Source organism: Sphaerodactylus townsendi, linkage group LG03 (assembly GCF_021028975.2).
Source record: "Sphaerodactylus townsendi isolate TG3544 linkage group LG03, MPM_Stown_v2.3, whole genome shotgun sequence".
NCBI lineage: Eukaryota > Metazoa > Chordata > Lepidosauria > Squamata > Sphaerodactylidae > Sphaerodactylus > Sphaerodactylus townsendi.
Genome location: NC_059427.1, coordinates 144,075,873 through 144,088,812, shown reverse-complemented (window position 1 = coordinate 144,088,812; position 12,940 = coordinate 144,075,873). Strand labels below are relative to the sequence as shown.

The 12,940-nt window shown below is 47.3% G+C and overlaps 1 protein-coding gene across 1 annotated transcript in view; it reads left to right on the top strand.

The window, feature by feature from the left end:
- The window catches only part of DENND1C (DENN domain containing 1C), a 61,471-nt gene that overhangs the window by 21,082 nt on the left and 27,449 nt on the right, over positions 1–12,940 (top strand). The window contains exons 10-13 of the mRNA XM_048490386.1: positions 1,767–1,877; positions 4,618–4,718; positions 6,677–6,722; positions 9,611–9,712. Of these exons, the coding sequence (XP_048346343.1) occupies positions 1,767–1,877; positions 4,618–4,718; positions 6,677–6,722; positions 9,611–9,712 (360 nt within the window). The remainder of the gene's footprint in view (positions 1–1,766; positions 1,878–4,617; positions 4,719–6,676; positions 6,723–9,610; positions 9,713–12,940) is intronic.

The following is a 12,940-nucleotide window of genomic DNA, read 5'->3' as shown; positions in this document are numbered from 1 at the left end:
GGCATGACAATCTTTGCAGTTTTATTTTCAATTCCTTTCCTAATGATCCCCAGCATAGTTTGCCTTTTTCACAGCTGCCATGCATTGAGTTGACATTCCCATGGAAGTATCAACTAAGATGCCCAAATCCCTTTCCTGGTCTGTGACTGATAGCACTGACCCCTGTAGCGTGTATGTGAAGTTTGGATTTTTTGCCCCTATGTGCATCACTTTGCATTTTGCTACATTGAACTGCATTTGCCATTTCTTAGCCCACTCACCTAATTTATCAAGGTCCACTTGGAGCTCTTCGCAATCCTTTGCGGTTCTCACCACCCTACATAATTTGGTATCATCTGCAAACTTGGCCACCACACTACCCACCCCTACTTCCAGGTCAAAGTAGGTCACCCCTACTTTGCAGTTCTCACCACCCCCACCATTGGCCCGCTCCTGGCCCGCCCCCACCCCCTCCCCCTCCCCAAAGCCCCCCTTACCTTAATACTCAGTTTCAGGCTGGAAAGCAACCTGTTCAGTTCAGGCTGAAAAAAGCCCAGGTGGGAACTACACTACCCAGGAGACCTTGGGGCTCTCAAGGTCACCTGGGTAATGTAGTTCCCACAGCCTGAATGGAACAGCCTGAATGGAACAGGCCGCTTTTCAGCCTGAAGCTAAGAACTATGGTAAGTGGGGTTGGGGCCGCAGGGGGAGGAAACGATTTTCCGGGGGGGCAGGCGTGCACCTGGTGCGGGGCACGCACACACCCCTTGTAGCTTTGCCTACTGCTGCAGGTGTGAAGACCTGGCTGTGAATGGCGTTCTGCATGTGCTCCACTTCATTTTCCCTCTTTTGGCATAAACACTCCTCAGGAAGGTCAGAGTAGAAATCAGATCAGATCAATACGTTTCACATGTTTGAGGCTTGATCTCGGTGCCCCAACTAGCCTGATCCCATCAGACCTGGGAAGCTAAGCAGGGTCAGCTCTGGTTTGTACTTGGATGGGAGACCACCAAAGAAGTCCAGGGTTACTGTGTGGAGGCAGGCAGTGGCAAACCACCTCTGTTCATGTCTTCCCTTGACCTAGCTCAGGGGTAGGGAACCTGCAGCTCTCCAGATGTTCAGGAACTACAATTCCCATCAGCCTCTGTCAGCATGGCCAATTGGCCATGCTGGTAGGGGCTGATGGGAATTGTAGTTCCTGAACATCTGGAGAGCCGCAGGTTCCCTACCCCTGACCTAGCTGGTCCAGGTTAGCTTGATCTGATCAGATCTGAGCAGCTTAGCAGGGTCATCCCTGGTTAATACTTGGATGAGAAGCCACCAAAGAAGTCCAGGGTTGCTCTGCAGATACAGCCTTCCTGGGTGGTCTCCAGTCAAGGGCTAACCAGGACCAACCTTGCTTAGATTCCCCAATTTGCCAAGATCAAGCTAACCTGGGCCAGCTAGGTCAAGGGAAGTCATGAACAGAGGTGACAATGGTAAACCACCTCTGTCATCTCTTGCCTTGACCTGGATGGCCCAGGCTAGCCTGTTCTTGTCAGATTTCAGAATCTAAACAAGGTTGGCCGTAGTTAGTCCTTGGATAGAAGATCACCAAGGAACCCCAGGGTCACTTGCTAGAAGCAGACAATGGCAAACCACCTCTGTTTGTCTGACCTTGAAAACCCCGTGAGGGATTGCTGTGAGTCAGCTGCAACTTGGTAGCCCTTTCCACCACCACCACCACTTCACATGTTTGAGAAGCCAGGAGCCCGCAGCGCCATCTTTTCTTCTGGCCCTTCCCACAGAGGAACCTCACCGAGTTCGTCGTGGCTGTGGATGTGAACAACATGCTGGGGCTCTACGCAAGCCTGCTCCATGAGAGACGGATCCTGCTCACCACCAGCAAGCTCAGCACGGTAAGGGCTATGCTGGACAGGACCTTGCTGGGGACTTGTTCCACACTGCAAACAGCTGAGCCCAGTGTCGGCAATGTTATATATATTAGCAGAGTAGAACAGAAGAGGCCGATTCACAGTTGAGTGTTGTGGGATTCCCGGGTTGTATGGCCGTGTTCCAGTAGCATTTGCTCCTGACCAATGCAAATGGTCCTTTCTCCCACCCTGGACATTCCACAGGCATATATACGCCTCTTGCTTGACTACCATCAGATCCTCTGAAGATGCCAGCCACAGATGCAGGCGAAAGGTCAGCAGAAAATGCTACTGGAACATGGCCATACAACCCGGAAAACCCACAACACTCTGGTGATTCCGGCCGTGAAAGCCTTCAACAATACATTGATTCACAGTTGCTTTATATATAAATGAGTTTACTAACTATTAGAGAGGGTTACATGGGGAAAAACAAGAAATCCTTTATTTCTACATTACTACACTTGGTTACACTTTGCTACCTCGTGGTCACATTGTGGTGTTCTGCTCACGTGGCTTCTGCTCAAACAAAGAAAACAGAGTTAACTTTATAACTTCTAACTAAGTGACCACAGGCACATTGGCAAAGTCTGACTTACTGACCAATAGCTAATCGATAGAGCCGGTCATAAAACAGTGACCTCAGTAACTGGTTTACATACACATGGCTAACTCTTTCAAGACTGAAGTGTGACAGACGCTTGCAAAAATACCAGCACCCAGGAGACAAAAAGCGAGGCTGGCACACATTTGCACTGATTTGCACACAGCTTCCAAAACCAGACTGCGTATTACTTTATATGGGCGCCAACTAAAATTTAACCAGAGTGGAAGATTTCTCAAGTTCTCTTGAGCTCTCATTCATGAAGAATTCTAGAGAATCAAAAGAAATAATATTTTTCACATTTGGGTTTATTGGAGCCAGAAATGTTTGCATATCGGCTTTTGGGGGGTTTTCCAAAAAAATTCAGGTTATTAAACCCAAAAATATACCTGCCTCCAGATTCCACATGGAGCTGGGAAACAGCAGGTGATGCAGAGCTGAACCCTTTCCCCACTTCCCTTAAGCCCCGCGCTACTCGAGGAGAGTAGCGCGGGGTCCCTCGGCACTCCCCACTGAGAGGGGCCGCGACAGCGCAGCTGCCCCGAAGCTGCTGCTGTCGCGCCCCTCAGCGCGAGGCATTCCTGGCGCTCTTTCAAAGGGCACCTTTTGATGACCCCGCGCAAAGCGCGGTCGTGGGGACGCCCGGGCGCACGCCAGAGATGCCGCGCGCTGGGAATTGCCCTCGGAAAAGGGTAAGTGGGGAAAGGGCCTGCGACACATGTGGACTTTAGAGGCAGGAGCAGAACTGGATGCTGAGTTGAGCCCACGTTGAACTGTGGTCTTGGCCTGGTCTAGCTTTAAACTGCAGCCTCTGCTGTTTTTTCAGCTTCCTTCTATAGTTGGTTTCTCTCTGGGCATAACCGCCGCCCCCCTTGAAAAATGCCAACACGTTATTTTCAGGGTTGTTTTTCTGCTTCAGGTTTATCCAACACCCACCAACAGCTGTTCCTTTCAATAAGACTCAGTTAAGATTTCTGTTGATTTGTTGGATTATTTGATCATATAACTGTGCTGTACATTTTTAAAATATTTGTTAGCCATTTTACGTGCTACCCTGTAGTGGGAAGATGAGAGGTGAAGACTAGGCGAGGCGCTTTGAACCTTCTAAGGCTCCACATAAATGCAAAGGGGACGTTTTATACACACGACACCACTTGGAGAGCCAGCGTGGTGTAGTGGTTAAGAAAAGGTGTACTCTAATCTGGGTGACCAGGTTTGATTCCCCGCTCTGCCACCTGAGCTGTGGAGGCTTATCTGGTGAACTGGATTAGCTTGTGCACTCCAACATGTGCCAGCTGGGTAACTGTGCTGAAGTGGTTCTGTTACTGTATCATAATCACACCTACCTGTGAAGAGGCTAGTTTTCATCTCTGGAGGGAGAACAGGAAAGTCTATGCAAATGTACTAGAGTAAAACTTCAAAGGCCCAAATCACCTCGTGACAGAACAGAATCTTCCTAGCCTTTGTCTCCATGGCTCAGGAAAAGTCTGATCCAGCCACAAGGTAATTTAGGCCTTTGAAGTTTTACTCTGGTACATTTGCATAGGCCTTCCTGTTCTCCATCCAGAGATGAAAGCTAGCCTTTTCACAGGTAGGTGTGATTGTGATACAGGAACAGAACCACTTCATCACAGTAACCTTGGGATAGTCACAGTTGTTCGGAGCTCTCTCAGCCCCACCTACCTCTCAGGGTGTTTGTTGTGATGAGGCAGGGAAGGAGTTTGTCAGCCCCTTTGAGTCTCCTTACAGGAGGGAAGGGGGGGATATAAATCCAAAACTCTTCTTCACTTCACTATACGACCACCAAGTGCCCGCTAATGGTGGGCAAACTCCCAGCATTTACTGCTGCTGTCCCCCAATGCTCAGCTAGTTGATGGGCAGAAGGAGAGTTGGTGGGGGTGTAGGAAATAAATATTGTTGCCGTGTGATGACGTCACTTCTGGCACAACCTGAAAGCTTTACCAAGGCGCTGGAAGTGATCCCATCAAATGGTGGCTGCAATCACTGCCACCCCCTGGCTGCCCCCATTTCCAGCCAGTTGCTAGGCACCAACCAGACATTGTCTCCAGCGGTTTCTGAAGGGACTTTTAATGAAAGGCATGCTCCTGTATCTTCTTGCAGCTCACAGCCTGTGTGCAGGCCTCTGCCTCCATGTTGTATCCCATGCACTGGCAACACATCTACATCCCTGCCCTGCCTGCCCACCTCCTGGACTACTGCTGGTGAGCAAGCATGCTTTCTTTCTTATGAATGCATTTTAAATATTTCAGGGCCACATATAGTCAAGGGAATTGTATCTAGTTGATTGAGATGCATTCCTAGCTCAATGTAATCACTACAAGATATATGTAATCGGGAAAATGGGAGCGGGGATTAACACAGAAAATGCACTGCCTCTGGTCACCACACCCCTGGCCTTATCTCTGAAGGTGGGGGCATAAAGAAGAGGAAGAGGAGTTTGGATTTATATCCCCCCCTTTCTCTCTTGTAAGGAGACTCAAAGGGGCTGACAATCTCCTTTCCCTTCCCCCCTCACAACAAACACCCTGAGAGAGCTGTGACTAGCTCAAGGTCACCCAGCTGGCATCTGTTGGAGTACACAAGCTAATCTGGTTCCCCAGATAAGCCTCCACAGCTCAAGTGGCAGAGCGGGGAATCAAACTCGGTTCTCCAGGTTAGGGCGTAACGAGGGCAACTGGAGCCCTGGGCAAAACCTGAGTTTGATGCCCCCCCATGGGCGGCGGAAGGAGGCCGAGCTCCCCCATCCTCCTCCCCTGGTGGCTTGTGGCTCCCCCCCTCCCTGCCGGCTGAACTTAGGCGCCCCCCTTACCGGCGAAAGGGATGAGATGCCGGGGGGGGGGGCGGTGGCAGGCAACAGTGGCATCCAGGGGAGAGCGGCGCAGTCGGTGGGTCGGCCAGGTGCGCGTGCACCCCTGACTGCTAGTCCTGCCGCCCCACAAAGATCCATCTGAGGACGCAGCAGGGCTGACAAGAGGCGGAGTACAGGCACCAAGGCTTGGCAGTTCGGCTTGGCTGGGCCCAATCCGTGGATCAGGCCAAGCCCGCCCCCTCCGAACTCTGCGCGATCCGAACTTGCCGTAACATCCAAGATTCTCGAATGCATTTTTATTTTTTGGTGTTTTTTTGCATTTCAGCCTGCAGGAGGGCATATTTTTAGAGATATTGGCACCAAAATTTCAGGGTATCATTGCTCCAGCACATGAAGCCTGCTGGGTTCCACAAAAAACAGCATTTTTAAAGCTAGTGACACCAAAATTTCAGGGTATCTTCAGGAGACCGTCCTGATGACACCCCCCAAGTTTGGTGAAGTTTGGTTCAGGGAAGCCAAAGTTAATGGACTCCCAAAAGGGGTGCCCCATCCCCCATTGTTTTCAGTGGGAGCTAATAGAAGATAGAGGCTGCCCCTTTGAGGGTCCATAACTTTAGCCCCCCTGAACCAAACTTCACCAAACTTAGGGGGTGTCATCAGGACAATCTCCTGAAGATACTCTGAAACTTCTGTGACTGTGCCTTCAGAAATGTGCACCCCACAGGATGCACCAAAAATTCCCCGTTGACATCAATGGAAAAAAAATCAATGCAGAAGTAAGATTCTTGGGCAAATTTCTGGGGGTGCCTGTCAGGAGTGCAATTGTTAAACTAGTGACACCAAAAATTCAGGGTATCATCAGGAGACTGTCCTGATGACACCCCCCCCAAAGTTTGGTGAAGCTTGGTTCAGGGGGGACAAAGTTATGGACCCTCAAAGGTGCAGCCCCCATCTCCTTAGCTCCCATTGGAAACAATGGGGATAGGGGCAACCCATTTGGGGGTCCATAACTTTGGACCCCCTGAACCAAACTGCACCAAACTTGGGAGGCATCATCAGGACAGTCTCCTTATGATACCCTGAAATTGTGGTGCCAATATCTCTACAAATACGCCCCCTGCCGGCCTACATGTGAAATAACACCAAAAATAAAAACGCAGGAGCATGCCCTACAAAATTCCTGAGCCCTGGGCAGCTGCCCACATTGCCCAATGGACATTACGCCACTGAGTGCACCTTCTCTTAACCACTACGCCACACTGGCTCTCTCTAGAGCAAATAGGGATGCCAGTCTTTAAGGATGCTACGCCTGTATCTACTTCTAACTCATACCCTGTCTTGCCTCTGCAGCGCTCCTATGCCCTACCTCATCGGAGTCCACACCAGCCTCATGGAGGTGAGTCTGCAATTCCATCCCACTCACAGTGAAGGAAGCAGGCTCAGATGGTCATGCTATTTGTCAGTGGTGGCTAATCAGAGAAGGGGCCAGGAAGGTGATTTGTCTTGGGACTCAGGCTCAAATAATAAAGCCCCCCCCAAAAGTACAGAATTTTTTTAATTAAATTAAAAATATCCAAATTATGTCTTGCACCTTTTGGTTCCGTATTTTGTTTTCAGTTGTCATCTCTTTGTTATTTTATGTTTTTCTTTGAAGCCTTATAGGTCAGCACATCTGTGAGTTATAAAAACAGGGGGGGGAGAGATAATACAAAGAGACTTCTTCAGAACTATTCTCTGATTTGGCAGTCCCCACTGTAAAATCTCTTTTGATTTTTCAATCTTTCATTCTTTATTTGTTATGATTGAGGGAGATGCTTTGGCCTGCAGGGTCTAATCCTCCCTACCATCTGCCAGAGGTTCCTAACAACTCCTGGTGGTTTCTCTCTCTCTCTGGTAACCGCTGCCACCACCTGACTGTTGTAGGAATTGCCCACTGGGCAGGGTCAGGATCCCTAGCTTTCCTTCCAAACTCGGAGGCCTTGCCTCGGTTTCTCCCACTTCTCCGCTCTTACTGCCAGGTGTGCCCTTGCAGGGATAGCTGGTTGCCAACTGCCAGCCTTCCCCCTCTTGGTTGCCCCCCACTTAAAAAACAGCGCATCCAAGATTGGAGGTACAAAGAACCACTACCAGCATCCAAAGTTAAAAAGCATTTATTAAAAAGAAAAGGTTTACAAGCATACTTTTAGCACAGCACCAGATTGAGAAAGGGATCCAAAAGAAATGAGAAAAATGCAATTCCTTTGCCCCCCTCTCTATACGTTCCCTTTCAGATTGAAGAATATGGGACAGGCTCTTGAGATTTAGGATGTTACAGATCTCTGCAGAGTTTCCATTATGTCTGTCTGTCACTTATCAGCCCCTATTATGCAGAATTGAGTTCAGCCTTTTGGCCCGGCCCTCCACAATATTTTCTGTTTCTTATGCGGCCCCATGGAAAAAATAATTGCCCACCCCTGAACTACAGGATCAGAATTATTTAGCAAGGATAAGATCTTTTGAGTATCTGATATCCTGTCACAATTCAAGAGAAGAGCATTTGCATATTTTCCCCTAATTCCCTCATATTTAGGGCAATGGAAGAGGGAGAGGGCTAAAGTTTCCAGTTGATTTGAGTTACAGGAGCAGAACCTCTTCGCTCCCTCTATTTTTAAAAATCTACCATATAGCAGCGCTGAGGGCAGAACATTAAATCTAGCCATTGATATGGCTCTCCTAAGGCTAGGGTTCAGCATTATGCACATATAATCTGCTGTGCACCCCTGTTTAAATAGTATCGAGGAGCTAAAGAGTGAACATGTTTTGGATGCTGCTGCAAATAGGTGTTGAGATTCTGTTTCTAGTAATCTTTTTAAAAAGCTATTATAGGCTTCCGCATGGGACAACCTACCCATTCAATAGAGATGCCAATTTCGTCAATTTTGTTTGTAATTAATGTAAGGTGACCAGACGTCCCGCTTTTGGCGGGACAGTCCCGCCTTACACCAATCTGTCCCGCGTCCCGTGGGGTTTTGCACCTGTCCCGATCTTGCCTTCTGGGGCGCTCCCGGTTCCTTGCATTGTGTAGGGGATTGGACTAGATGACCCTTTGGGATCCCTAGATCCAGCTTTATATTTCTAAGCAGTGTTTGTCTTTCCTTGGCAGCCATTAAAGATTTTCCTGAAAGTTGTCATATGTTGCCTGTGAGACTGTCCTTTCACACCAACATTTTCCAGTCCTCCCTTTGTAGGTATAACATCCAGTCTGGGGAGGCATTATGGTGAATTCAAAAGCCTGTTGATGATGACATTTTTGGTTGTGCTCAGAGGTGGGATCCATCCAACCAGTTCTCACCACTTCTCTAGAAGTGGTGACTAATTTTTTCTGAGTGCCGAGAAGGGGTTACTAAAGCAACCTCCCTGCCCAATAGGGACTGGAGGTGCGTGACAGAGTAGACCTTTTACTGCGGAAACTGTGTTACCGAGGCAGGAGGAGTGCGGCTGCAATAGGTTTGGCACAGCAGAAGAAACAACCCAACACCATAAAGTAGTTTCACTTCCAAAGAAGACTTTATCTTTAGGTGCAGGTTATTTACAGTGTATCAGCAAACAATTGGACAGCATGCTCCGCAGCAACTCAGAAATCCCTAGACACAGTACAGTTGAACATGCTCTACCTTTATACTTCTGTGAGCCTATCACAGTAAAGGTCAGCGATCAGGGTTTGAACCGGTTCTGTACAGGTACATCAGGTTTTGACAGGTGTTTTTGTCTGACAAGTGCTGTCATCTAGATCACATTGATCTGTCTGCTCACAAGATGCACAGCACATTTTTTTATTCCCTGACACCCCTTCTCATCTTGTGTGCAGACTGCTTTATTTACATTTTACAATATATGGTACATTGTTACATTACTCATTGTTCAACACATCAGGTACAGATACAATACCAAGTTCAGGTAGCATGTTCTGGTATTTTTGTAAAGTACCCACTTTGGTTAGAATGTCTGCACAGTTATGTTCAGTGGGAACATATTCCAACTTGATGTCACCCTTTTGGACTAGTTCTCTTACATTTTGATATTTTACTGCTATATACTTGGTTCTAGCTTTCAGTTTTTCCATGTTAGCCATGTGCGTGTGTGTGGCGGCGCCACTGCTTGAATCCGACCACCATCGGAACCTGTTATTAAAAATTTTGGATCCCACCACTGGTTGTGCTGTTGTTTGGATTCCCGCCTTCCCAAATAGACCATATTGCCTGCATGCGGTTTTTAATCTCTCAATTCTGCTTTGGGTCTCTCTAGAGAGTGAGGTCCAAAGCCTTGGAAGATGTGGTCATTCTGAACATCGACAGCAACACATTGGAATCGCCCTTCCAGGACCTAGAAAGCCTCCCAAGTGACGTGGTTCGTATCGTTTTCATAAAGTGCTTATTTTACAACGGCTATTTCCATTTGCCCACTGGGTTTCCATTTGTGGCTGTTGCCTACTGATGCTCAGCTGATCAGCCAGCATAAACCGGCGCCAAACGAGGCCACGTGATCATTCCAGAGAGAAAAATTAGAAAGCAAAACAAGGCCTCATCTACTTTCATGAAGTTCTGACCATAGAGATCCTGGTGATTCCTAGAGCTACTTGAAAGTCATAAAGGTAGCTTGAGAGCGTGCCAGAAACTTTGTGGTGAGATTATAGGGTTGCCATTAATAAGATTCCTGCAGGTGAGTTGAACAGCACCAGGTCTGGGAGCCCAAAGCAGGGGAGACCCTGCCCCCGGAAGGAGTCTGTCAACGCTAAAAGATAACCATAGAGATTTTGGGTGATTACCACATAGCAGGTCCCAAGTCTTTTTGTGCCTGTGAGCACCTCTAGAATTCTGACAAAAGATAGTGTGGGCAAAATCACAAAATGGCTGCCACAGGAGGTGGGGCCATCAAAATGTCAGGGATTGAAGTTCTGTGCAACTCCAATAGTAACTTTTCAACATTTCAGACAGAAATTCTGTTCAACAGGAAGCCTTTTAATCTGGACAGCTGCTGGGGAAAAGCTCCACCCGGCCTCATCCACTTTCTAAGAGTGCTTTGTAGGTTCCAGGAAAAGCTATCAGTGGGTAACATGTCACCCATGTGTACCACGTTGAGGATTCCTGCCATAGAGTTTTTGGTGGTTCCTAGAGTCACCCTTGTTTACTTCTGAGTAGCTGTGGAAGTTGCCAGGAATTCTGTGGTGAGGATGTCCTGTAAGTAGACACAGACTTGCTTCCCACCCCCTCCTGGAATGCTATTCCCACTCACAACCTTCCCAACTATTTGCCAATGTCATTACACCTAGTTACTATTATTTTGATTTGATTTACAGAGCCAGCTTTAGAACACTTTCCAGGAGTGTGGCTCTTCAAGTATACTTGCTTAAGACTGAAGTGTTGGTTCTGAGCATTTTTGTATCCCTAAAATATGTTTTTCAGTTCTTAAGAACATTAGAACATAAGAACAAGCCAGCTGGATCAGACCAGAGTCCATCTAGTCCAGCTCTCTGCTACTCGCAGTGGCCCACCAGGTGCCTTTGGGAGCTCACATGCAGGATGTGAAAGCAATGGCCTTCTGCGGCTGTTGCTCCCGAGCACCTGGACTGTTAAGGCATTTGCAATCTCAGATCAAAGAGGATCAAGATTGGCAGCCATAAATCGACTTCTCCTCCATAAATCTGTCCAAGCCCCTTTTAAAGCTATCCAGGTTAGTGGCCATCACCACCTCCTGTGGCAGCATATTCCAAACACCAATCACACGCTATGCGAAGAAGCAAGCCTTTTATTAGTCCTTACCTTCCCCACATTTTTCAATGAATGCCCCCTGGTTCTAGTATAAGCAGGAGAAAAGAGAGAAAAATTTCTCTCTGTCAACATTTTCTACCCCATGCATAATTTTGTAGACTTCAATCATATCCCCCCTCAGCCGCCTCCTCTCCAAACTAAAGAGTCCCAAACGCTGCAGCCTCTCCTCATAAGGCAGGCGTGCTCCAGTCCCTCAATCATCCTTTTGTTGCCCTTCTCTGCACTTTTTCTATCTCCTCAATATCCTTTTGGAGATGCGCAAGCGATCAGAACTGGAGACAGAAATTCTGGCGCGGTCGCGACCACTGCTTTATATAAGGGCATGACAATCTTTGCAGTTTTATTATCAATTCCTTTTCTAATGATCCCCAGCATAGAGTTTGCCTTTTTCACAGCTGCCATGCATTGAGTTGACATTCCCATGGAACTATCAACTAAGACGTCCAAATCCCTTTCCTTCTGGTCTGTGACTGATAGCACTGGACCCCTGTAGCGTGTATGTGAAGCTTCGACGTCCCTATGTGCATCACTTTACATTTTGCTACATTGAACTGCATTTGCCATTTCTGGAGCCCACTCACCTAATTTAATCGTAAGGTCCGCTTTGGAGTTCTTCTAATCCTTTGGCGTTCTCACCACACTGCTATTAATTTTGTATCATCTGCAAACTTGGCCACCACGCTACCCACCCCTACTTCCAGGTCATTTATGAATAGGTTAAAGAGCACTGGGTCCCAAAACGGATCCTTGGGGGACAATCTTTACCTACATCTCTCCATTGTGAGAATTTCCCATTTACACCCACTCTTTGCTTCCTGTTTCTCAACCAGTTTTTAATCCATAGGAGGACTTCCCCTCTTATTCTTTGATTGCTGAGTTTTCTCAATAGTCTCTGGTGAGGAACTTTGTCAAAAGCCTTTTGGAAATCCAAGTAGACAATGTCCACTGGTGCCCCCTTATCCACATGCCTGTTTACACCCTCAAAGAACTCTAGTAAAGTTTTAGAAGACAGGATTTGCCTCTGCAAAAGCCATGCTGACTCTTTCTCAGCAGGTCTTGCTTTTCTACATGTTTTATAATGGGCACTTTTAACATAGATTTTACTAATTTGCCAGGAACAGATGTCAAAACTGACTGGTTTGTACTTTCCCTCGTCCCCCCTAGATCCTTTCTTAAAGATTGGTGTGACATTGGCCATCTTCCAGTCTTCAGGGATGGGAGTCTGGATTTCAGGGATAAGTTGCATATTAGTGAGAAGATCCGCACTCATGCTTGAGCCTTTTAAGAACTCTTGGGTGAATGCAATCTTAAAGCCAGGGGATTTGGCAGCATTTAGTTTATCAATGGCTGTGAACTTCTTTCCCTTGTCTACCACTATCATCGCTAGTTCCCTTGTGAATCGCCTCCTAACATGCTTGGTTCAGGTGCAGGGTCGTTCCTCACCTCCTCTGGGGTGAAGATTGTGATGCAAAGAATTCATTCAACTTCTCTGCAATCTCTCTGTCATCTTTTAGCACACCCTTTGTTCCTTTGTCATCTAACTCAGCCTACACTTCCCTTGCTGGCTTCTTGCTTTTTGATGTAATTTTTGAAGAACTGTTTGTTGCTGGAGCTCTTTTGATGTTCGCAGCCATTACGCGCTCCTCATAATCTTTTTTTTTTTGCCTCCCTTACAGCTAATCCTCTGCTTCTCTTTTGCCACCATTTGTGTTCCCTCTCATATTCTTCTATCAGTCAAACTGGACTTCCATTTTCTAAAAGACATTTTTTTTTTTTCTGATAATTTCCTCAACCTTCTTTTGTTAAC